Here is a 27567-nt window from a genome sequence, read left to right on the forward strand (position 1 = left end):
CATACCTCCCCAACAATTCTCTCCTGGAAAATTTCCCTTACATGTAAAATAACGATCGTCTGGGATTATTAATTTACCCGCCGGGTGTTTATGGATAAATAATATCCAGAAAATATGAATAATGTCAACGGAAGGTTTTGTACCTAAAACCTTCGCAAGAGCATACTCAACAACTACTTGATGGATTTTGCATCAATGTAGCCACTTCCTTTTAAAACAAAAAGAAAGAAGAAAATAGTTGCTGTGGAAATTTTCGGGGTCAAAACATCTATCTACTATAAAGCCCAGAAAACAGTAAAGCAAAAAGGCTTTCTTAGTAAAATAACAATGTTGCCAAATGTTGGCCAATTTCAGCGAGCCTCACAACACCACTTTTTCAACGTACCCCTTGTCTGTCCTGCTCTTCGACAGCGCGAGATCTCCGTAGCTGATTAGCCAATTTCCTTGCCTTTTCAGACGCCATCATTTTCATTCTTCGTTCAAATAAAAGTCGCATGTGAAGTAAGTTAACATGACTTCTTAAGAGCGAGGGATCATCCCATTCATCTATAAAAAAAAGAAAAAAACAAAAAAAAACTCTAAAATTATTGAAAAACGAAAAAAAGAAGAAATAAATTATATAGTAGGAGCTCTGTGATTAATCCATAGCAAAAAGTTAGATTATACTCTGTCGGACAGAGCCAGAATTCAGCTTGAAATCTATTCTAGCTAACTAGGATAACACAGCTTTTCAGCTTTTGAATTTATTTCATTTTGAATTATTGCTTTTCAGCTTTTGAAAGCTGAAATAAAACTAGATCCAAGAAAAAAAGAAGTCATGAAAGTATAGTTGCGATTACAATTGAGAAGAAAAAAGGAAAAATCCACAAGAAAACAGATAAAGCTGACATTGACATGACATTTTGTTTCGCAAGATATTTTGAAATGCGAAATGAGAAATTAAATAATATTGAAATAAAAAATGGATATATAATACCAATTATGCCAAAATGCATATAAAATCACTTTTACATCATTTGATCTTGGATAGGTCAAGGGTCTGCTTCTTATAGAGGGCCCATTGCCAATGCTGCATGCTGCATTAGTTTGTGTTATTTAAATACTTTAGTTTCAACTGATTTCTACGGCTTCTTGTCCCATCAACGCAAACCTATGAAAAAAAAACAGACGTGAACCTGACTACATTTTCGAATTCAATATACAAAACCGCATTAGAAAGCTTTTTCAGACTATGAGTTTTTTTTTTCTTTTACTATAAAAAACCACCCGATTGATACCAATAATTTTAATAAACAGTTACGCAATACAATGAGTAAAAATTACAGCAATAAAAAAATAATGCTGAGATTGTATTTAAGAACTGGGCAAAGAAAGTACAACTAAAATCATCAAATTCCAATTCTTGAGAAGGAGAAGTCCAATTTGTTCCTTATTGCAGGAAAGACAGAAAGGCAGACAACCAACAAAATAAGTATTTCCTCTGAATTTTGGAAGGTACAGGAGAGCAAATGGATTTGAATAAGGTCGAAAATTGAGTATTTAAGGCGAAAACCATAAGCAAAACCATGCATGATACAGAATCCAGGGAAGAATGAGGAGTAAATGCTAGACGCGTTTGCATTTAAACTGAATGTCTAAAAGTTGTTTGAGTTTGGGCCTATTTGAGTTTGTCGCTTCCATGTATTATCGTTTAGATGTCATAAGCCCCGTTAAATAATATATCCAATCCAATTTACTTCTTGACAATGTTGTGGAAGTAATTAATTACAAGCATTTAAATACGTGTTTAGTTACCTTTCGAAGTATTTAAATACGCATCTAATTACAAATTAGATCAAGTAATTTAAATACATATTTAATTTTTTTTTCTGTATTTAAATACAAATTAACGTTTCCTAATATTCCTTAATACTTTTGTCTATCAAACACAGTTTTAAAAAGTATTCACTGTTTTTCTGAGCAAACCATTTTTCTGACGGATTTTGAGACGATAATTTGGCAAACTTTTCAAAAATAAAGTCATCATGGCGGGCATCGAAGGGCAAACCACTCCAATTGTTCTGGATGGGAAATTCTTCAGAATAAAAAGTGTTCTTGATGATGAAAAAGTTGTAGCAGTTTGTGAATCTTGTCCAAGCAAGGAAATCAGAGGATCAGTTTCTGCAACCTCAAACTTCCATCTGCATTTGAAGGTAAGTCAGCTGCAGATAGGTTGCTTTATAGTGACCTTTGTTTCACCTTTTTTAAAAGTAGTATGTTAACCTAGTTAGAACCGAACTTTTAGCCCTTCGTCAGAATATCTCTAGTTGTGCTTCAGCAGTAACCCTTGAGATTTTTAGTAGGGTAAGATACCCAGTAGTTGACCAGCTAATCCACTCTTTAATAGCTAAATCATTGTAAAATCTCTACATGACACCTAGACATTGGATTGTTTCACCATTGGATGTATCAAAATCTTTTTAAAAAGTATGTGATTTGCTTCAATATTTAAACCATAAACAACCCTCAAAATTTCAAATAACTGATAGACATCGTGGAGCCTATCTTGGCCATATATTTAAAGCTTGAACCTAGTCTTAGACAATGCTAATCTTTGAGACAGGATCTTAAAGTTTGAACAACACGTCTAAATGACACACATAGGCCTAGTCCACCTTGGATGGACTTAATCTAAGACAAGTGCTGTGAAACAGCAGGGGTATAATTTGCTATGGCCTGGAGGGGGGCAACTAGCCCTCCCAGACCTCGGTTTACCCAACTTTTATTCTTTGTCAGAACTGTCTCTAGTCTTGTTCTAATTGTAACCCGTGAAGATTTCAGTAAGGTAAGATGCCCAGTAGTTTGCCAGCTAATCCACTCTTTAACAGCTAAATCCTTGTAAAGTCCCTATGATACTACCTAGAAATTGGATTGTTTCACCATTGGATGTGTCAAATTTTATTCTTGAAGAAATAAACATTGGAAGCTGAAGTTTTCACCATTAAGTCTGTCATGTTTCAGTTGCCATACTGCCTAGTCAGTCCAAGCTAAGTGGGCTTTCTAGTTTTAGCAAACAACCAAAATAGATCATAAAAACACTAAAACCAATGGTACAACCAAACCAAACCTAATCACAGACAAGCTTGCTGAAAAACAGATACATTTTTCAATGATTTTGTAAGCCTGCCTGTGGTCAGGCAGCCTTGTCCGAATTTAGTTTTTTTTTTGCAATATGTGTGTCTGAGATAAGGCAGTGCTCATGCACGGGGGGATGTGCCCTATGTAATGGTCAAAAGTCACATTGTGATCTATTTTACTCCTATCCTATGCATTATGCAAAGAAAATTAATAATCAAGTTACAGCCTTCTCCTGGTTTAAGACCAGCCTGCACTGGGCAGACAAGGACAGGCTCTTCAGATCTACTAAGACTCTGGAATCTCAACTGTTGAGTTCCTAACTACATTTGTATAGTTAGCTTTTTAAGATCTTGATTAGGAGGAAACCCACAGGAACACTGTACTGAAGGCCAGCTATATTTGTAGAGTAGGGATATTTTAAAACAACAAAAGTTCAGTAGCAAAGGAAAAAAATTCCATTAGTTGTCATTGTTAGTATCCAGTCTTTTGAAGTAAGGAAAGCATTTTAAAGTGTTTTAACTGGACTGATTACTGAGGTTAATAAAATTAAACTGAAATGATGAATATCAGTGTCATACAAAGTCTAAGGCACTAAAATTAGGTGGAACATAAGCCTGAGAAAATCTTAGTCTATACTTCAAGGTTTTACTTCTTATCAGGCAAATAATAAAATTGGGTTAAAACAAAGACTCAGGTGGAGATGAGACAGGCGATAAGCATACAAATGCTTAACTTCATCTGATGGCAAATAGACTTGTAAATGTCTACTTGCCAGTTTTTTCTTTCTACTGGTTGTGACCCTTTGCATAACAAGTTTTTTTCCTCTCCTAAAGCTGAAATGTTACCTAAGCAATTTTAAAAGTATTCCTTCAACATTAAAAACAAGGTTTGAGAAGCAAAATGACTTTTAATTCAGATAAGAATAATTAGTCAGTCTTTTGGATGTAATATGTAAAAGAATCGCTTTAGAAGGCTCAGACAACAGCAGGATGAGCAAACTGTAATGAGATTCAGGCTAAATCTAATATTAAAGATCCTCCCAAATCAGGGTTCATAATTTTCAATTTCAGACGTGTCAGTGCACGTAGCCCTGGAGAAGAGGTTTTGGACATCTACTTCCCTGCTGCTAGACTAGCTTGCCTGGTTTTGTAACAGAAAATTCAAAAGAAATATAAGAATAGCTGCCAAATGGTGAATGAAAAGAAAAGTACAACTGTTCACATACGCTTTATTTCTGTCTAGATGAACTGAACAAAATAAACAAATTGTTACTAAACTCTGTCCCACTTGTAGATTGCTCCGGTGAGGTTGTTTCTTTTTGTTTTTATTTACTTACTTTTTTAGCTGGTCAGTGATGAACCATAGATTTTTTTCCCACAAAAAGAACACGCTTGCTAAAGATCAAACTTTGTACACCTGATTTGACATATTTACGAAATAAAACGAAATGAAAATGTATGTCTGTAATTTATTGCTTTGTCAGGTAGGTGTCTGAAATGTCTGAAAGCGTGTCTAAAAAAATTTCATTTTTTAGCGTGTTCATCCATCACTGGCTCATGATTTTTAAAGTACAAGGAGATCCAGGAGAAAACAAAATAGAAGAAAAAGCGTGTTTTAACAGACACCCTTGATGGTAATGAGTCAGAGACGTCAGAGTCAGGAGAGGATGTCAAACCTCCAAGTCAACCTGAGGTCTTAAGGATTGCAGCAGGATTCTGAATCCATGACAAAACAGCCTCCTAGAAAAAGAACTCCAAGCAGAGGTTTCTTTGAAAAAAAAGCCAAGTGAACTTTCTCAGAGACAAATTGATGATATCATAGTGGACTACATAATTAAAGAAACGCGGCCTCTTATCACTGTGGAGAAAAAAGTTTTGAAAAACCTTGTGCAAGGCTTGGCTCCTTATGCAAGACTTATGTGTCGAGACACCCTGTCTACTCGTATAGACCAGTGATTCCCAGAGATGATGATAAATCTGAAGAAGAAACTTGCTGACTTGGATTTTGTGTGCACTATAGCAGATACATGGACTGCAAATCATAAGAGTTATATTGGTGCTACTGCACACAGTCTAAACGATGAACTTAGTCGAGGGTCAGCTGCAATGGCTTGTCAAAGATTCAAAGCATGATTATTCTTCTTGTGATGATCATCTTAACAAGATTCACGAAATGTGGTCTCCTGTACACAAAAATTGTGAAAACTATGACAGACAATGGCATTAATTTCTTGAAAGCATTCAGGGAACTTGCATATCCAGTCAGCCCCACTGACACTATGCCTGAAAGAAATGATGATAATGAAGATTCTGAAAGCGAAAATGACACCTCAGTAATCGTTTCAGTTGGAAATTTGCTCGCCTTACAGAGAGAAAACTCAAATGAAGCAGAAGAATCTGGAAGTGAATGTTACTTACCCCCTCACTTGCGTTGTGCAAGCCACACATTGAATCTTGTTGCTAGTAAAGATAGTGAAACAGCCATGTCAAATGTGCCGTATAAAAAACTGTACCAAGCTTCAATGGGGAAGTGTCAAGCACTGTGGAATGCGACAAGGCAGAGCTCGAAAGCTTCTGATAAAGACAAAGATTTAATGTCAAAGCAGCTGATTGTTCCCAATCCAACACGGTGGAATTCTCGACATGATGATGTGAAAAGGAATGTTGAAGTGTGAGACAAGATTGGGCAGGTTGGCACCACACTAAACCTACCAAAGTTCAAATCGATTGAGCTTGAGTTTCTCGAGGAGTATGCCAAGGTAACTGAGCCTGTCGCCAGAGCACTTAACATACTACAGGGGGACAAGAACTGTTTTCCGGGAATTTTATTGCCCACGTTGATTGCATTAAGAAAGAAAATGATGATATGAAACAAAACCGCTCTATCAAGCACGCACAACCTCTCGTGAAAGCGATCTTGGATGGTTTAGAGAACCGGTTTCCACACGCTTTTACAATGCAGCTATGCGAACCTAGTTTTGAGGAGCTAGCAATAGCTAGTGGAAGCCACCCTGCTTTCAATGGAAGATGGATACCGGAAGATATCCGTGACAGAATCATTGATGTGATTTGTGACAAAATGAAACATATTTTGTTAGCCAACGCTGATGATCATTTGACTGATTGTGATGCCGAGGACAGTAAAGTATCATCGATCGATTCTAATGACTCTTTTACTTTCGACAGTGATGGTCTTGGGACGAATACGGATTCTTCTTTTGGTTGTAACATGAAAGTTCAGTTATTGAGGTTCAAGGACAATAAAAACCGCTCGATTCAGTCTCTGAAAGAATTTCCGGACGTTGTAAGAGTTTTCCAAAAGTTCAATGCTGCCATACCATCGTCTGCTCCAGTAGAACGTCTCCTTTCTGCTGGGAGTTCAGTTTTCACTGCAAAGCGGAATCAGTTTGGAGATAAGAAGCTTGAGAAATTTTGTTGCTAAAAGCAAACTCCCAACTTTGAAAATTAATTTTGTAAAAATGCTTATCATAAATGGTACTCTTTGAGAAAAAGATATTTTGTAAGTTCAGTAATTTGTATTTTAAATACGTATTTTGTAATTAAATACAAATTACTTCCCTGGCAATGTATTTTCAATTACTAATTAATTACTTTATGGTATGTGTAATTTGTGTTTGTAATTAACTGCATTTGAAAAGCATTCCCACAACACTGCTTCTTGAATACACGCATTTATATAGCAGTAGTATGCATAAACGTAAGTATTTCTACATATGTTTTATCATTTAGACATTAATTCTATTTTTGAATTCAAGTTGGAGCTAAAGGGTTCTTATTTAACATAGTTTGTAATCGCTAAATTATACTTCTGCATGAAGGACAATTTGGCTAACCCAAGGTTACGTCGTGAGTATAGATTATGTATAGTCTATATTGCATCTCCACGCCCTTGGTTTCACACGTCACAAGTGGTCACAAGTCACACGTCAGAAATTAGCTTGACTTCTTGCTAGAATTTACAAAACTGCAATTATTATAGAGGCTTGTAGTTTTAATGAGAGAGTAGGATTTTTAAAAGTCGTGTCATAAGGGCTACGCGTCCAAATTATTATGTCATAATACAATTTTTTTATATTTTCGTACAATTATCGTTGAATTTACCTGTATTACGCACTTTGAAAGTTAACCTTAGAAGTTGAAACCCTGAAGTAAAACCTCTAGTTTGAGTCGCATATTCTAGGTGGTAACTTATCTTATATATAGTAAATTGATAATAGTAATTTATTTTTACCCTCTCTACATAACAAAGATGCACTAAGAGGAGTGTGAACAAAAAGAAAACGAAAAGGACACTGACGAAAATTAAGCACCAATACTGTCAAATTAACTTTTAAACACCCAATCAACAAGGGTCAAATACTATGAGAATTTTTCAATACTATGGATTTGATAAAAACAAAACATCAGTGGAAAATCGAAAATTGTACTCCAGCGGTTGACAAATCAACGTAAAAATTCATACAAATTTTGAAAAAAAAAAAAAAAAAAAAAAAAAAACCGTACCGTCAGGAGCCCAAATAGGGATACTGAGACAATGCTTGCAGAACCTAAAGAACAACATTCGGATTTGCTTTTTACCAGAGGTGGAGAAGAGTTTCCAAAAAGATTTCAAAATCAAAACCTGTGGTGCAAAAACAAGTTAAGATTGTCGACCAAGGGTTCTCTTTTCAAATTAGCCCTTTACCCTGACGAGAAGCCCGTTACGACACTAGGCACTTGATAGAGGAAAAATCAATGGAAAATCGACAATTCTATTGCAGCGATCAGCAAATCTACGAGACAGCTCTTCTATATTTTTACAAATCTCAAAAACACCGTACTGTCGGGATATTTAACTATTACGAGTCCAAATGAGGCTACTGGGAAAATACTTTCAAAAGCTAAAGAACAACGATAGGATTTGCTTTTTATCAGAGGTGGAGAAATGTTTCCAAAAGGGGTTTTCCTGTCAAATCGGCCTTTGCCTCTAGGAAGTTCTCTCTCAGCACATGGATTATTAGTGACCGTGTTGCCCGAATCAAGGTTCTGAATATAAGCCCTAGGCACCCAAGAGATTCAGAGGCCAAACTTGTAGCAGTACCAACCTAAATTTTTGAATCAGGAGGGTAACCAAAAACGAGGAATTCAGTTTTAGCACAAGAAACTGACAGCCCGATGTCAAACAGCTCGGCATAGAGGCTATTCACAGCAGCTTGCAGCGATTGCAATCGCGCTACCTAAATAAAGAACGATGTTGGCACAATGTATTATTTATTTATTTATATTTTCTTTAGACCAAGGTACTTCGTATCGACGGAGTTGTCGTAGAAACTTCGAAAAGGGCTCATTCGATTGGAAATTGGAGTGGCTTATACCCTTTTTAAGAGTCGCAAAGGAATCGGAGGCAACTAACACCCCTTCCACGCCCACCATTTCCCCAAACACATCTAATTAACATTTTGAGAGAGCCATTTTGTTCGGCGTAGTTGATTTCCAGATAGAAATTATTTTTTTGACGAGGACACTCCCCCCACCCTTGCCTTCAAGGCAAGGGTTGTAAGTTATGCCCTGGGGGCATATAAGGTTTTTATAGAAAGCATTGTTATAGAAACTTCAAAAAGGGCTAATTCAATTGGAAATTCAAAGGAGTTTGTGACCTTTTTAATAGTCGAAAGTGATTGAAGGGCAACTAACCCCCCTCTCATACCCACCATTTCCCCAAACACGTCCAATCAAAATTTTGAGATGGCCATTTTGTTTAACATAGTTGAAAGTTCTGGCAATTAGGTCTTCGAGGATGACAACCACCCACCCACAACCCTCAGGGCAAGGGTTGTAAGTTATATCCTGGGGGCATATAAGGGTTTTATAGAAAGCATTGTCGCAGAAACTTCAGAAAGTGCTCATTCGATTGGAAATTGAAATGGCTAGTGCCCTTTTTAATAGTCGAAAGTGATTGGAAGGCAACTAACACCCCTTTCACGCCCACCATTTATCAAAACACATCCAATCAAAATTTCGAGATAGCTATTTTGTTCAAAGTAGTTGAAAAGTCCGGAAATGTTATCTTTGAGAATGACATCCCCCCCAAATGTTGCCTTAAGACTAAATCAAAATGCACTGTGTTAATGCTGATTCCCAATAAGGCATCTCAGCAGTATCCCAAAAATGACTGAGGGTTTTATGTTCAAACTTTCGGGGTACTTCTGCTCTTAAAATTTAACCAAATCAAAATAGCGTAAGTTCATCCAAGTTATCAAAGAAAGTAAACAGATTTTTTTTTGCGAATGGCATCAAGTTTTCTATTTCAGGTCAACTAGAGGAGGTATGAAACTAAATCAAATAATACTATTTGTGTCCAGATTTTTAAAAGGGTGTATGTTTAAAAAAATTGCTGAAAATTTTTCTCCAGCATACAAATAGCAGGCCAAACTAAAACGAAAAGATTTAAAGTATTATTTTCTTTTTCCCTGAAAAGACTATCTTAAGGCAACATTTAATTTTTAAACATAATGGGCAAGGGGATGGTGGGCGTGGGAGGGGGACTAGTTGCCCTCCAATCACTTTTGACTATTAAAAAGGGCATTAGCCCTTTCTATTTTCAATCGAATGAGTCCTTTTCGAAGTTCCTACGACAACTCCTTCGATACGAACTGCCCGTGTCTAAAAAAAAAAAAAAAAAAAAAATACATTGTACCCACATCGATCTTTACTATAAAAATGTCAAGCCTTCCAATCACTTTCGACTATTAAAAAGGGGACTAGCCCTTTCAATTTCCAACCGAATGAGCTTGTAACTCTGTTCGTTTTATATGTCACTATAAAACAAACAGAAATTAATTAAAAAAAAAATTTTCCACAAAATAAGTTTTTCAAAGAAAAGTAAAGAACTCCATTACACCAAAAAGTAAAATTAAATAATCTACCAAGCGTGAAACTAATACAAATCAGCATCAATAAATAAATGAAACCCAAAAAAACAGAAATTACAATAAATAACCGAGTGAAACTCAAAACGAACATAAATTAACATGAGTAGGGCTCAAAACCCCTATGCCTTCCCAAGGCCAGAACATAATTTGTACTTTACTGAAAAAAAATACAAATGAATGTGCATTCTCAGTTTAATATACATATACTGATATTTAGTAATCAAAATGTTAATATTATTTGATTTATTAAAGTTATAAAAGTAAAAATTTTTATATTTTTTTCTGTTTTTTTTACTTTCTACTGTCCTCACAAAAAAAAGAAAAAACAAGATTAGTCCATTTTGCGTCTATATAGAATATATGTAAGTTAGAATGTAATAAGAATATACACGAACACCGCGAAAAAATATGCCATTTTTGAGAAAAAAGAACTCCCTGAAATGCGATTTCCGAATATTTAATTTCCTTGTGCTTCAGCATAATTCAAAGGAGATAAACCTTTTTTTTTTTATTAGCGACTTAGATTTTTTTCATGGCAGAGCAATACACATTTTAATCTGAACTCGCTACGAACGGCGGGAAAAGATTAAGTTATTTTCTTCGAATACTTCCCAATAATCAGGACAAAAGATTCCACACACATTTGCAAAGCTGTCAAATTAAGGACACTGAACGAAAAAAAAAAATTCAGACAGAGGTTTTGAAACTCCTAACTTTCCTAAGAAAAATTCACACTTTATTAATCGATGAGTGTTCGGTTCTCTGTTTTACCTGATCATCCGAAATTAGACATTTTTCTCGGGTCCCTTTAGCTCCCTTGCGATTGGCCTTCAATCCGGCGGAAAACACATACTTTTAATTCTCTTTCCATTTAAACGTTTAAAATTCTGGGGTGTTGCTTAGGTTCACAAGACCGCTTGCTTAGATTTACACAGGATCGCTTGTGCTAGAGCAATTCTTCTGACAGCTTTTATTTTTGGACATCTTATAGCACAAATTGCCCAGAACAAATTATGTACCTGGGGTCGCTTTTAAGAAAATATATAGGCTATATATATATATATATATATATATATATATATATATATATATATATATATATATATATATATATATATATATATGAGAACAAAAATTTAATTCTAAAGAGAATGATTTCTTATAATGAAATCTAAAATCCAATATATTACCAGTTACATAATTATCCAGTATTACTAGAGCTAAATCCATACATCAATTGACCTTTAGCCTACCAATTGAAACTTGTTTGAGGGGCCATTCAAGGAGTCAAATTTATCATGGCTCATGGCTTCTTTCCCCTGATGGAGGGCTAAATGACTTCTTTGCACCGACTTTTTTTCTTATGAGAATATAGATTTGAACATTTCACAAGTGTTTTGAGGGAAAAAAACAAAATCGAACTTTTGGGTTACCATAATTTGGTTTAAGAGAAAACAAAAATATAATAAACAAATAAAAACACTAATTTTGTCTATTTTACTACATTAGATTATAACAATGATATTGAAGAAAGGTCGGGGTATCCTGTAGTTTAGGGAAAGAGGATTGTTTTCCTTCAACCCTGAACAAGAAGAAAAAAATCATGGAAGGGCGGAATTTTTTACTAATCACGACACGTGCAATATGATCTTTTTTTAAGCAATAAAACCCCCCACAGTTTCTCCAGAAGATGTCCTTAAGCTTGTACCCTGTCCGAGAAAGCTTCTTACGGATACTGTTTTACGCGTATTCTCAGCGGTTCTTTGGCTTTTAGTTATTCGTTCCTTTGGTAAACATTTTTCGTCAACGGAATACTAGTTCTTTGTGCATTTTCCCCCCAATCGTTTTATCCACGGAGAAAGAATGCAGCACATACAACAGAATTACTTATGTTATTAGAATTGTTCAGGCAATATCATCATTGGAAAGTCCGTTTGTTTTTTTCATTTCTTTGTTATTACGGAAAGGCAGCACCATACGTCATGTTGCAAAACATCTGGACAATCTTCGATTATATCGGGCATTTATCATTTTTGAATTAGAAACTGAAAATAAGTTGACGGACAAACATGGCAATACGAAAAATTTTTATTGCGACTTTTGGTTTCCCGCAAAATACTTATAGAATATTCAGGCTTATTTCTCGATAAGAAAAACAAAAACCGGGCGTAAAGAAGGTATTAAGCTGTCAGTCGGTATAAAGAAGTCATGATAAATTTGACTCCTTAGCTGGTCCTTCAAGGTTATTTGAAATCAACTCTGTAGATAGTTAGTAATCTATATATATATATATATATATATATATATATATATATATATATATATATATATATATATATATATATATATATATATATATATATATATATATATATATATATATATATATATATATATATATATATATATATATATATATATATATATATATATATATATATATATATATATATATATATATATATATATATTTCACTACAAAATATATATTTCATTTAAATCTACGTTTATATCAACTAGTACCAGAGACCCTATCTTCACTCGGTGAAAAGAATAACAGGTGAAAATCCAGTCTAAACTAACAATATGTTGAGTTGAAGACCCTACCTTCACTCGGTGAAAAGAATAACAGGTGAAAATCCAGTCTAAACTAACAATATGTTGAGTTGAATACAATTTATCTAAATGTCACAACTCATTTGCTCTTATCGTTCAAAAATCAATGGCCCTGTCCTGTTACATAGCACTAAGCAGGATGGGTAATTAATTAAGCAATTGCTGCATTAGATTTGATTAACCCAGGTCGGAAAGTTTAAAAGTCGTAATAACGCGATTACTATTCAGTCATACATATATATATATATATATATATATATATATATATATATATATATATATATATATATATATATATATATATATATATATATATATATATATATATATATATATATATATATATATATATATATATATATATATATATATTTTTATTTATATATATATATATATATATATATATATATATATATATATATATATATATATATATATATATATATATATATATATCAATCATTTCCGACTATCAAAAAGGGTACTAGCCCTTTCAATCTCCAATAGAATGAGTCCTTTTTGAAGTTTCTAAAACAACGCTTTCTATAAAAACTATATATGCCCCGAGAGCATAACTTATAACCCTTACCCTGACGGCGGTAACGGGATTGTAAGCTTCAAAGACCGAATTTCCAAAACTTTCAACTACGTTGAAAAAATCTCAAAATTTGATTGGATGTGCTTGGGGAAATGGTGGGCGTTAGAGGGGGGTTAGTTGCCCTCCAATCACTGTCGACAATTAAAAAGGGCACTAGCCCTTAGAATTTCCAATCAAATGAGACCTTTTTCAAGTTTCTATGACAAAGTTTTCAATAAAAACAGTATATGCACCCAGGGCATAATTTACAACCTTAGCTCTGAGGGCTGTGTAACCCTCAAAGACCTAATTTCTAGAACTTTCAACTATGTTGAACAAAATGGCTGTCTGGAAATTTTTATTGGATGTGTTTGGGGGAATGGGGAGCGTGAGAGGGGAGTTAGTTACCTTAAAATCACTTTCGACTATTAAAAAGGGCACTAGCCCTCTCGATTTCCAATTAAATGAGCCCCTTTTGAAGTGTCTACAACAACGCTATCTATAAAAACCTTGTATGCCCCCAGGCATAACTTATAACCTTTGCCCTGGTGGCTCTCGGGGGGTTTGTCATCCTCAAATACATAATTTCCAGAACTTTCAACTACGTTGAACAAAAAAAAAAACCTCAAAACTTTGATTGAATATGTTTGAGGAAATGGTGGGCGAGAGAGGGGAGTTAGTTGCTCTCCATTCACTTTCGACTATTAAAAAGGGCACTAGCGCTTTCAATTGCCAATCAACTGAGCCCTTTTTGAAGTTTCTACGATAAAACTTCCTATAAAAACCATATATATCCCCAGGGTATAACTTACAACCCTTGCCCTGAGGATTGCGGGGATGGGGGGGGGGGGGGTTGTCATCCTCAAAGACCTAATTTCCAGAACTTTCAACAACTTTGAACAAAATAAATATCTGAAAATTTTGATTGGATGTGTTTGGGGAAATGGTGGGCGTGAGAGGGGAGTTATTGTTATTCAATCAATTTCCACTATTCAAAAGGACTCTAGCCCTTTTTAATTTCCAATCGAATGAGCCCTTTTTGAAGTTTCTACGACAACTCCTTCTACAAAATCTTCATATGCCTCCAGGGCATAACTTACAACCCTTGCCCTGAGGGCTGTGTTGGGGGTAGTCATCCTCAAAGGCCTAATTTCCAGCACTTTCAACTACATTGAGAAAATGGCTATCTCAAAATTTTGATTGAATGTGTTTGGGGAAAAGGTGGGCGTTAGAGGGGGGTTAGTTGCCCTTAAATCACTTTCGACTATTTAAAAGGGCATAAGCCCTTTGAATTTCCTATCAAATGAGCCCTTTTTCAAGTTTCTATGACAAAGTTTTCAATAAAAACAATATATGTACCCAGGGCATTACTTACAACCTTAGCTCTGAGGGCTCTGGGGGGAGTGTCATCCTCAAACACCTAATTTCTAGAACTTTCAACTATGTTGAACAAAATGGCTATCTGGAAATTTTTATTGGATGTGTTATGGGAAATGGTGAGCGTGAGAGGGGGGTTAGTTACCTTAAAATCACTTTCGACTATTAAAAAGGGCACTAACCCTCTCAATTTCCAATTGAATGAGCCCCTTTTGAAGTGTCTACGACAACGCTATCTATAAAAACCTTATATGCTCCCAGGGCCTAACTTACAACCTTTGCCCTGGGGGCTCTTGGGGGTTTTTCAATCTCAAATGCATAATTTCCAGAACTTTCAACTATGTTGAACAAAATAACTATCTCAAAACTTTGATTGAATGTGTTTGGGGAAACGGCGGGCGAGAGAGCTCTCCATTCACTTTCAGCTATTAAAAAGGGCACTATCCCTTTCAATTGCCAATCAAATGAGCCCTTTTTGAAGTTTTTACAACGAAACTTTCTATAAAAACCATATATGCCTCCAGGGTATAACTTACAACCCTCGCCCTGAGAGTTGTGGGGGAGTGTCCTATTTAAAAAATTAATTTCTATCTGGAAATCAACTACGCCGAACAAAATGGTTATCTCAAAATTTTGATTGGATGGGTTTGGGGAAATGGTGGGCGTGGAAGGGGTGCTAGTTGCTTTCCAATCACTTTCAACTATTCAAAAGGGCAAAAGCCACTCCAATTTCCAATCGAATGAGCCCTTTTCGAAGTTTCTACGACAACTCCTTCGATATGAAGTGCCCTGGTCTAGAGAAAAAATAAATAAATAAATAAATAATACATTGTGCAAACATCGTTCTTTACTTAGGCAGCGCGATTGCGCTGCCTATGATTCGGACGAAAAAATTTATCAACAACAAAATTACATTTTGAAATTCCTATTTATGCTCAAAGCTTTCAACATTCAGGGACCTCTAATTTCAGCCAGTAGATAATACATGAAGAATATTAAAGGGGCAGGGAGGAAGAAACGAATTTTTCCGAAGTCATGACCTAATAAGATAATTTGTTTACACTGGAAAATGGTAGTATGCCAATTTTCAGATGAAAATTAAAGTTGCCATTTTCAAAAAATATAATATTATATTTTATAATGTTATATTATAAAAAATATAATATAACATTATATATAAAATATATATAACCCGGAGTCCGGTGGCTAAACCACAGGGCCCCGGAACGCCTACGCGGCATGTTTGTAAATACTAATTCTCATTGTCACTTCCCTTCTAACCGCAGCCTCTTCTTGATATCAGGGCTGCCATAGGTTCGATACAACCACCTTGGGAAAAAATCAAATTCTTTCTGAAAGTTGTGACCTATTTAGATCGTTTTTGTGGCCATAAATGTCAATTTGCCAGTAAAAAAAAAAAAAAACATATGCAGCCGATTTCGAGGCCGGACCCCGGCACGGCTACGCAGCAGGGTTGTATATATTGATTCTAATTGTCGCTCGTATTCTAACCGCAGACAATGTGAGCCTCTTGTTGATGTCATGACGTCACCGTAGGTTCAATACGACCACACTGGGAAAAATACAAATTCTTCCTTAAAGATGTAACCTCTTTAGATAGGTTTTGTGGCCATAAATGTCAATATGCCAGTTTCAAGAAAAAAACTATGTAGCCGATCTCAAGGAGGGGCCCCAGCACTCGGCACATGATAAGCTTGTATTTATTGATTTTCATTGTACGTAACAACCTCCAAATGAATCACCTTTGTTTCCTTCACTTTCCTCGAGAAAATGGAGGGCTCCCAATGTAATACATATAACGTTGAAGGGTCCCAATGATTGTGATGGCGTTGTTCTTCTAACGTAATATTTCTTTCTTTTTCACTTTCATATTTGACTCGTTCTAGTTTTTGCTGTTGCTTGTCTCCTAATAGCACGATTCTTTGTTCTTCGCTTTATTCGTGACACGTTCTGACGCTCGTTTTCTCGCTATTGCTTGCAATTCTTGCTGCGGCTTATCTTCTAACCACATATTTCTTTGTTCTCACTGTGGCATATCTTTTAACCGCCAAATTCCTTGTTCTTCACTTTCTTTTTCATTCATTCTACTCTTCGACGTCGCTTGTCTTGTAACCGCATATTTCTTTGTTCATCATTTTGTTTTTTACTTAATTTACTTCTTGCTGTCGTTTATTTTCGAACCGGGCATTTATTTGTTCTTCACTTTTGTTTTTGGATTGTTGTAATTGCAGCTGACGCAAGTATTTTAACAGTAAATTTCTTTGTTCTTCATTTTCGTTTATCATTTCTTTTATCAATACACTTTACCTTAGCTGCTCGGATTGGTCTTGTCACATTTGTTCCTTTTGTAATTTTGTAGGCGTCATAGATATAAAAACGATACGATCACTCCTGGGGAGGGGGGGAATAATGGGGTAATTTATTCACTTGAAATGTGCCCATAAATATGACTCCAATTACAGTATTTTTTTTTCAAAAATTAAAGCTCCAAACAAATTTTCTCAAACTTCTGATCTTTGTAGATCATTTTGCAGGCGAGAAAATCCCACGGATGCCAATTGTCCAAAATAGTTTTGACAAGTTCTGATTCTTACTGTCACTTGTAATCCTAGCTGTCGCTTATCTTCTAACCGGATATTTCTTTGCTCTTCACTTTCAATTTTGACTCGTTACAATTGTCGTTGTCGCAAGTAACCTAACCGTGTATTTCTTTATTCATCGGGGTCTAGATTATTAATTTGTCCTCTAGGTATTAAGAAACTGCTGAAAACTCCCTTTGCCAAAAGACTAATTACACTTGGTATTTTATACTTAGCTATTTTTTTGTGTAATTTAGCCTGCATCACAGACACTAAAAGCGATACTACTGAGGCACACTACTGAGGCAACCACTACTGAGGCATATATGACGTATGTATGCTCTTGAATTTTGCTCATAAATATGACGGCACCCAGGGGGTATTTTTTTCCAAAATTAAGGCCCTTAAAGAATTTTCTCAAACTCGTGACCTATATAGATCGTTTTTTCTAGGCCAGAAAATCCCAGGATGTCAATTTTCCAGAAAAAAATATGGAGTCGTTTTAGAGAAAAATACATAAATACATATTTAGACGATTCAAGAAAAGACACGATCGTGGGCAGATAATTTTCTACTGTCACTACAGCTTTTCGCAAATTTATTTGCATTCTATCGACATCACCACGAAAGGATTTAATTTTTAGCATACAGATAATGGTTCGCCAAACGTCGAGTTCAATGAAAGACCAAGGATTAGTCTGCCAGAGAACAAAATGAACACAGATTCACACACAAAAAAAAGCACAGCTTTGGGCTTGATGAGCCCCCCCCCCCCAAATGCTTGAAAAAAACACAATGATAATATATAAATATATAATATATTTATTATACACTTCTGCAATAATCATATTATTGAGTAAGAATACAACAAAGAAGTTTATTAGTTAAAGTTGAAGCCATATGCAATTAGAAAAGCAGATTCTTGAAGAAAATCTCAGTTTCAAGACTCATAAACGAAGTTTTGAACATAAAACGTTGAGTTTTGGAAGGAAATATAATCTAAATTCTTTAAATGCAACTTTACTGTCAGTATTCATTAGTGGCTATGAAAGACAACATAGTAAAGACTAAAAATAACTTGACTTTTAAGCTTCTCTGTCAGTATTTTATTTTAGTTTAAATTTGTCCTTAAGGTTTAGGGAATAGGCACACCCTAGGCAGAATTCAAAGCCATACAGCGATTGTTCAAACCAAACCAAGTAGCCAAGTTTGAAAGACCGACCAAAGAGTAAATTTTCTCAGTACAATCAATGAGGAGTAGAATCAAATCGTTTTTGAATGGTCAAAAGGTAAGTGCCCAAACTAACAGAATACCTACGTTACTGCTGTTGCCGCGAACCTTACTATGAAAGCCAAAAATGGTCCAATTTAACTTTAAAGCTATAAATCTATTTACAACTTAATTATTTTTTCATGTTTTCTTTATGCAATTAATTTTCCAGCCATCACAAAAATTATCATTGCAAAGAGTTGTACTGTGTCTTTTTCTTTCTATCATCGAGCGAAGTGCCGTGTTTTTTTCCGTCATTGCAAAGGTGTCAACGTTTTTTCCTGCCGTAGCGAAAAGTGCCACTATTTCTATTATATGTACTCAATAATTGCCGATTTTTCTAAATTATAAAGATGGCTACCAGTGATGATTATATCCACACAGGATTGCGATAACCACATTCACTGGAATAAATTTTGGTGCTTGCGAAAATTTAAAGAAATAAAACAACCCCGCGACCAACCCCCCTTTTCCGTACACATGGGTACGGAAAAGTCGTAAAAAATGTAACATTCTGCAGAAGGGTTGGCCCATAGAAATTAGGATATTTAAAGGGGTTGAATCACGCCCTCATAAAAAACTCATCATACTAGACAATTCTCTTCAAGTTTCCTTCTTCATTCTCCCCCCCCCCCAAAAAAAAACCAAACAGATTCAAAGGAAAGTCAGACCTGAACTGCATAAGCTGTAAGCCAGAATTTCCAGGAAAAAAAAAATGAGGATACTTACTTTAGCTTTGAACGACAGAGGAATTCAATCCATTTATAACCCAGTTAATCGCTCTTGCACTGGGCAAAAATAAAAGATATTGATACTAACAAAAAACCTATACAAACAATTTTCCGCATAGATGGTAGCCTAATATTTTTCATTGACCTCATTTCTCTGTGTAAAAAAAGGAGCTATAAGCTGATGTTTTTAAGTATTCTGTTTTTTGCGATACTTTCATAAAACAGAAAACTGGCTATAATTAGGTACTAGTTTTTGCCCACAATTCAAGGTTAAGTGCCAAATGCTTTGAGAGTCTTCCGTATAGCCTAGAAAGAGACAAAGTATCAAATTAAAATTACATACCTGTAGCCACTCGGCTAGTGAAAAAATCTGCAGATTTTTTGTGATATTCACTTGCATACTCCATATATTTTTCCAAAGATTCTTCCGCAGTTGGATAAGAGAAGGAATATCTACTAGGAGGAGACATTGGAGCTGACGCACTTAGGTGTGTGGACTCATCACAAACGACGGGAAAAAGAAAGGGGAGCAGATGGTTAACAGGTAGCTCAGCTTCGGGCTCTGTTTGGCACTCTTTTGTTTCATAAGTTTTTGTTGGAGAATCTGATACGGCAATAGTGCTTATTGAGTCATTTAGACCTGGTTGTGGTATCAGCTTTACGGGATCTTGATCTGAAAGAAGCAGAAATGAATAACATAAGTTCGGAGTAGCACATATTCGTTTTGGATGTTAAAACTCTGATTCAAATACATAAAGTAAGAAAGAAAATATATAGGAAATAGAGGAGAAGAACAAGAAGAACAAGAAGTAGAAGAAGAAGAAGAAGGAGAAGAAGAAGAAGAAGAAGAAGAAGAAGAAGACGAATAAAAAGAAGAAGGAAGGGATGGGCAATTGTTTGGTCAATATTGCGAATTCCTAGTTTACCCATAATCATTTCTGAATGTGGCATAGAAAACAATTAGCTTCGTCATGCTGAATCAGCTCTGGAAAATAAAATAGATCATGAAATGCTCCAAAAATATTTTATTTAGTTTTTTTTTTATTGATTTTTACTTTTTTTAAGGAGGGAGAGGTAATTCTAAATTGTCTACATTCTAAATCTGAATGTCCCCAGCATCTCGAATAACGAGTTGGCCATTAGTCATGTTAAAAAGAGTTTCACCAAAAAATATTGTGGCATTACAGTAAAATACAAATCTAATCTGCTGGCCAACAAAAATCCCAAACAAAACTTGCCTAATATATGCAGCAACTCTCGCGTAAAGTAAAAAAAAAACAGTATATAAAAAAAGTTTTTTTAATTCCATGAAACATCTTACATTGCAGTAACAAATATTTTTCCTCGGTCTAACTCTAATATTCACAAACTCTCCGGAGAGCAAATAATCCGATTTATCTCCCGACAAATAATGGAGTAGAAAAGAAAAATTAAAAAAGCTAATCTTCCAGCAGCTTCCCATGTAAAGATAATATCCTTATTTTGAATACAAAAGCCATAAACAGATGTCCACCTTATCTTGACGGTTTTCTTATTAGCCCAGTCAAGATAGACAGCAACGACTTTTATCTATCACTAGAACATAATAAGCATTAGAAAATCAAGGGATATACTATATAAGGAGGGGAATAAAAAAGGAAGTATTGAAAATGAGCTAACTGACAGGAAAAGTATTTCTCAGTCTGAGTCTAAACACAACAAGTGCAAAGTTTAAGTATGTAAAATTTTGGCTTGAAGCTATGAATTGTGATATATCAAAAACGGACACATAGTAGTTTTTAACACGTCATCAATCAATTCAGGATTAATGATATAACATAGAGCAGTGTAGTTTAATCCTATATTAAATCAGCCAATACTTGTCCACGAAGATTTGCCAATGATCCATGGCAAAATGTTTTCAAATTGTGTAACTATTTCTAAGTCCCTATTCAGATGGCGGAAAAGTAAAACTACCATTTCATCACAAACATTCCTTAACACAGTTGATTCTGTAGCTTGGATCGTTTGTTCCATAAAAATACATATCATTACCAGCTTATTTAATCCTAACTCAAATCCAATGTTGTTCATTATCCAGTGTACATTTAAGCAACAGTCTAAAAAGTATAGATGCAGCTCACTTAAAAATAGTCTATAGCTTCCACCAACAAAAGTTCAGTAGATGGCCAAGATAGGTGCTCTTCATTCTTCAGTAAAAAAAAGGTCTTTCAAAGAGATTATGCTCCCATTAGAAATGAATGGACAGGTTTCGAAATTTCCCTTTTTATGTAACGAGTCAGTAAGAACCCAGTCAGCAATAACTTTTGTTTACGTATGTAAACAAATGGACACAATTTTATTGTTTAATAATCAAGATTTTACATACTTAAGGTTAATCTCCTTCCTGCGGCGGGTGGACTTCTAGACCAGCGTGTCACAAGCCACCCGCCTCGTACGTCACTACGCTCACTAATGTTTTGGCATTATCAGATACGTGCGTGGTGCGTCAGATGTCAACCGTGTAAATTCACCCTTTGGGCTGTAAAAGGACAGAGCGAGGTAGTAACAGAAAGCTCTGCGAGAAGTGTATTAGGTACGAGAAAAAGTACAATTGCAGAAATAAGCGTTGTCAGTGCTTTACATGAACTCCTATTCAGAAGACAATCTGAAGAAATACAGAGAAATGAAGAGAAATACTGATAATAATAGAATGATTTATTTTGTAATCGTCTAAATTCGAAAGGGCGCTCTGTACTCATGACTCACTGTTTGATCCCTTCAATAGCCCCACCTCAGGTTATTGGGAAGCATGTGTCCCGGACCGTACCCAGATTTTTTCCTCCGAGGATGCTAACGATATTTTATTTGTGTCGCGAAGCGATACTTTGATTTCGTAGGGTTTTTTTCTGGATGCGACGCTCAATACTCCGAGATGGTTAGAGATACGATAATAGTTGTTCTCTTCGAAATGGCAGAGCTAGAAATAGAAAAGTGCAAATTTGTGAAACCGCTTATGAGAACAACTTTGACTAAGAATAATTGACTTGTGGACGAGATTCTAGATTATTCGAGGTCTGGATAAGCAGGGTTCCCAACTAACCGAGGCTCGAGAGAGGGATAAAATCCGAAAAGAGTGATTTTGGGTAAAAAAGAGTGACATCAGAAAACGAAATCAGAAATAGGGATTCTTTGTCTCTACAGACAGGTCTAGTCAATCTAACCTCGTTTCGTAGTTTATATGCAGCACTGTAATTTCCCAAAGATAGGTCTAACATGCTTCCTGACTGTTTGAACGCCCTTCGACTACCCTTCTCCGCTACAGATGAGTCTTTCCAAGGGGCTAAAGGCGCAATTTTTGGGCCGGGTAGGTATTTCGGCGAGTCCAATGTAGCCAATTGGGGTACTGTCTGGTGAGAAAGTGGACATAGCTCAGTTGCTTTTGACATAAAACGAATACCCAAATAGTGAGAATAGAAGTTCTAATAAAATACGAAAGAAATCGAGCAAATTCAATCAACGATTTCTGCAATAACAGGGGCTCAAACCTCGTTTACGCAAAAATATAGAGCCTACACAAAAGCACTAAGCAAACGTTATATATTGGTTATATTTATGCTTCCAAGAACCAATCCAATTCGACTACATGATAATATGATACAAAATAACCAGTCGCGTTTACGAAGTCACCGCTTGTCATTCACTTTCATCGTGGGACCAGTCGATTTCACATGTTTCTAAAATAAAACAAACCCTCCCTTGTTTTTCGTCCCAATTATTCCTCTTTTTCTTGAGAACGCGCAAGGTTTTTGAAATAAATGACTCTGGGTTCTCTTTACGCTTCAAACCCGGACGGTCTGCAGGCCCGCTAGACTTATATTTTGCTTCCGAATTATTGTTGTTTTTTTTTTTTGGAGGGGGGATCCAGTCACTGCCAAATATTGTTTTATCCTCGACCTCCATTTCTTGTTTTTTTTTTGTTGCAAAAGATTATACAAAGTGTAGAAAGCTATATCTCTTCTTCAGAAACGCACGCAGGGGGGGGGGGGGGGTGGAAATTCGGGCCTCTTTTAAATCTGAATTTTTTCAAATTTTTAAGACTTTATTCAAATTTTGAAAAAAATTATAAAAAAATTTCCACCTCTGAAAAAATTTCTATGCGTTTACCTGTCCTCCCGCTATTTGCCAAAAACGTATTTGGTCCCTGAGTTCAAGAGTACCCGTATTTGCCTATTCAAGCCAAAAGTCAATAATAATTAATGTTTTTTTACGATTTTTCTAAGCTATTTATCGGCAAAACCACTGACTAGATAAAAAAAATGATGAAATACAATAAGAAAAACATCAAAAGGCAAACTAAAATGTAGAGCTTAAACAAAAATATAAAGTCTATACAAAGGCACTAAGCAAACGTTATATATTGGTTATATTTATACTTCCAAGAACCAATCCAATTCGACTATATGATAATATAACACGAAATAACCAGTCGCGTTTACGAAGTCGCCACTTGTCATTCACTTTCATCGTCAGACCAGTCGATTTAACTCAAGTCTAAACTATCAGAATAGCTCCAGTGTTCTGCTTACATATTATTCCTCTTTTGCTTGAGAACGCGCATCTTTTTTGCAATAACAGGCTCCGTGTTCTCTTTACGCTTCAAACCTGGACGGTCAGCAGGCCCGTTAGACTTATTTTTTAAAGCAGCTAGAACTGATGGCGGTTCTCTAATTGACATGCTTCTTAAAATTCTTGAATCTAGGATTTCTGGTAGCAAGGATTCATTCCAAAACTGATCAAGTTTAGGCAATATCCTAGATCAGTATTCCCTCGATTACGGAAAAACCACCACTTCCCAGTTGTGCTCGTTGTGGAATACGACTAAACGACATTCGTCTCGATTTGTAATTTCGAGCTTTCCTCGTATTTGTCCATAATACTTGTGGTTTTTCTTCAATTGCAATCCCGAATGTAAAGGCACCTAGAAAAAATTCTTTGCTAAGCGTTTTTCATTAGCTGCTTCTCTGATTGTCTTCCCCTGGGGGTAATTGTTTACAGTTTTTACGTCAACTGGTGTGCCATCAAGCAAGCGGCCATCGAGAGAAGCGGCAAGATATTGAAAATTGGAGTGTATCAAAAGGCCCATTTCTTCCCCTTTTACAATCGGCTTGCCTAATTTGCTCTCGTATACCGCAAGAGCAACAGGCTCCAATTGTAGACCTCTAAGCATAGCCACAGATTGAAAACCGTACCCACCATTCTAAATAACTTTCATAATTGGGGGAGTTTCCTTGCTGTTTTTTCGTGATACGATTCTATGGAAATAAGTGCTTGTAATGCAAATTATTCTCTCATAAAGCCAATTATCGTTCCTTGACGGCTCTTTTGTCTTTTCATGAAGCTGATGAAGCTCAGTTTCATTCAGATTTAAGTTACGTTCTACATATGCAACCTTTGCCGTCTCCAGTTCTTCGATAGTCATATCAGGCTTGTTGCAATCCAACCCGTAGTCTTGGTCACCATTAGAATAACTTCCGTTACTTTTCTTTTTTGCCTGGTACCTTCCTCCCATAGAAGTGAAATGCCTCTTCAAACTGACTCTCGACCGGGCCCGGAGCTTGGCAGTCTTTGTGCAGTAATCTTTTGTCGTCTTAGAAGGGCTAAAACCAAACATTTTTTTCCACGTCATAAAATGCCACTTAGGACCTAATGAATAGGAGAGACTCGCTCAGTAAATTCGTGCGTGGTATGACCAACGTTTTAAACGACTTATCTGTTTTCCACCTATGAGCATTGCTGCAACCGGCATATAACTCTGCCAGGTTGGTTCTAGAGTCATTCTTTAGTAAATCCGCCTTACGACTTACATTCTCGACACCTGCTCTGACGTCTTCTATAACTTTTCTCAGGAAAATGTTCCAGCGTTCCTCTACCTAACTCCCTTCTGGTAATTGAGTTCTTTTGGCACAGCCCGCGACACAATGTGTGTGATTTCCAAACACATGGTCGGACCTCTCCGTAATAGCTGTTTGAGATTCCCAGCAGTCCCGTTGTCCTCTGAGTTGTTCTTTATGCTGCCACGTAAGTTCTTGGTAAGCTTCTGAATGACATCAGTTGTAAAAATTTTGCGTGCAAACCCCTGTTCCCCTTGGCCAAGTTGTGAAGGTACAAAGTGTAATTTTTTTTTACGTGATTTGCACATTCTTCTTTCTGGATGAGAGATCCATGTGAAATACCCTGCTTCAGTTTGAAATACACGCTAGAGTCCACATCTCCGATGTAGCGCATGTCTTCGCTCGCACGGAAACCTTCGACAAGAATTTCAGTTTCCATGCTTTTTGAAGGCCCCTTATAGGTCATAAAACAGAGGTGGTTCTTGGGACTCTTTTTAGCCTTCTCTGAACTGTAGCAAACGTAGTAATACTTATTATGCCTACATATAGCAATTTATATGTATAGGCGTCGATGATCACTGCCACGCAGCCTTTCGCAGTGTAGTCGTGGCCTTTACTGCGTTTGTTCCACCCACCATCACAAACCACTTTTGTCCAGTAAGAGTCGTTAATGTATCTTTATTGACGTATGGCTAATTGGAATGATTCATGTCCATTTTCTATAAAGATATCAGTTAGGGCATTAATCCATGCGGTGCCTAATCGCCTTTCAATACGCATAAACAGTCCCGGTGACATAATTTTCACTCCTATCACGCTTAATATTTCGCTAAGTGAAGCATATCCTCCGCCAGTGCCCATTACACCCCAGACAGCCTTCAAATTCACGTCACCATATAACTTTTGATATCCTTCATTTACGGTCATCGACTTGCTTGCACCGAAGCTACTTAGGTATTCCTTCACCGTGGTAATAGGGGAGTCTGGCTCACTTTGTATTCGTTTTTTCCAGCAACATGAAAGGCATTCAATGGTCAACTCCGTTTTGAGTCCAACATTCTTCACTGTATTCACTTTAAGTTTAGTCTGCCCGTTCTTGCAGTTCGTCTTATGCATAATCACTACCGTCAGTTCGTGAAGAAAAAGACGCAAGTTTACGACGCAGTTCACATCTGGGACTATTGAAATATCGATGTCATTATCGGACGGTTCTGCACCACATGGGCTTAGAAGTGCCAGATTCTCCTCTTCTCTGGAGTCTTCTGTTACTGAATAAGTCGAACATGATTTACTGGTTCCTTTTCCATTGTCCTTCCCTTGTGTTTTCTTCCTGAAAAAAAAAAAATCATATTATGAAACTCAATCATCAGTCACCATAATTTTGCATCATCTACGTGTATATGAGCTGCCAGTACCAAACCCGTTTTCAAAGTAGCTGCGGCAGTAGGCCTATTTTAGTGTGCTTTCTGATGCAAGCTCTTTTTCTAACAAATAAACTATCAATTTGCTTGTATAACAGGAACAAACTGAAGATGCAAGCTTTTTATGCCGCCGGTTCAGCCATCGGCTCAAGATGGTGGCTCAAAACAGTCAAATGGGTTATTCCAGAATTAATGAGTCTGTAAACCCCCCAGAATGATTCCAACTCTGTGCTTTTCTACTAAAATACATGTTTTCTATTTTTACACCGTCATGAGCCGCTAGCGGTGCTCAGAGGACAGATCTCGCTAACGTCATCGGACCAAATAATTGTAATAATAATTTATTTTTAACCCACTAGATAACAAGAAGGGAAGTAACAAAACAGAAAGAGAAAAACACATACAAAACAAAACTTTTCTTACTACAGAACTAAAAATAAAGAAAACAAATGCAAATCAAAATAATCGCACTAGTGGATGAAATGGACCTAATCGTAGGTAAGCTTCTTCTTTCAGCTTAGAATGTAGCTTTTCATACGACACCAGTCTGTTGCAACAAACTTACGAATAATAATAAATATAATATAATGATAATAATAAATAATAGAGTAATAATAAATTAAAGAGCAGGTTTTAAAGTACAAGTCCACCAATTTTGGTGCTTTCCTAAAATAGGAATTTCCTATTCCTAGGTTACTAATCTTGAGTTAGGATGAAAAATGAATTTTTAGTTTTACTTTTTTGAAAATTGAATAAATTCGATTTTCGGTTACTACGGCGCCAGGATCTCTTTCAACGAGGTTATAGCAGAAAACAAAGACCCGAAAAATTTAGGATTATAAAGGACACTGAAAATGTTTCCACGGGTCTTCTTCAGCAAAATAAGGCTTTGCAGAACTTGTATTTTTGACAATGTTTTTTACAACATTCTGTTGCTTTCTACTTCTTTCTAAGGCATTTCTGACTCAGATCAGATCAAAATCAATTCCTAGTACGTAAACCAAAAGAAAAACGAAACAAATAGCGGACACTATTTCAGAGATTTCAGAGAATA

The 27567-nt window shown here is 36.0% G+C and overlaps 1 protein-coding gene across 1 annotated transcript in view; it reads right to left on the minus strand.

Moving 5' to 3' along the window:
* The window catches only part of Tsc1 (tuberous sclerosis 1 protein hamartin), a 191544-nt gene that overhangs the window by 67212 nt on the left and 96765 nt on the right, over positions 1-27567 (minus strand). The window contains exons 12-13 of the mRNA XM_089103825.1: positions 19563-19892; positions 386-546 (exon numbers count right to left, since the gene is read on the minus strand). Coding sequence (XP_088959951.1) covers positions 386-546; positions 19563-19892 — 491 coding nt within the window. The remainder of the gene's footprint in view (positions 1-385; positions 547-19562; positions 19893-27567) is intronic.

The sequence above is a fragment of the Artemia sp. Qi Xiang Cuo genome, chromosome 18, assembly GCF_049724085.1.
Source record: "Artemia sp. Qi Xiang Cuo chromosome 18, ASM4972408v1, whole genome shotgun sequence".
NCBI classification, from domain to species: Eukaryota; Metazoa; Arthropoda; class Branchiopoda; order Anostraca; family Artemiidae; genus Artemia; species Artemia sp. Qi Xiang Cuo.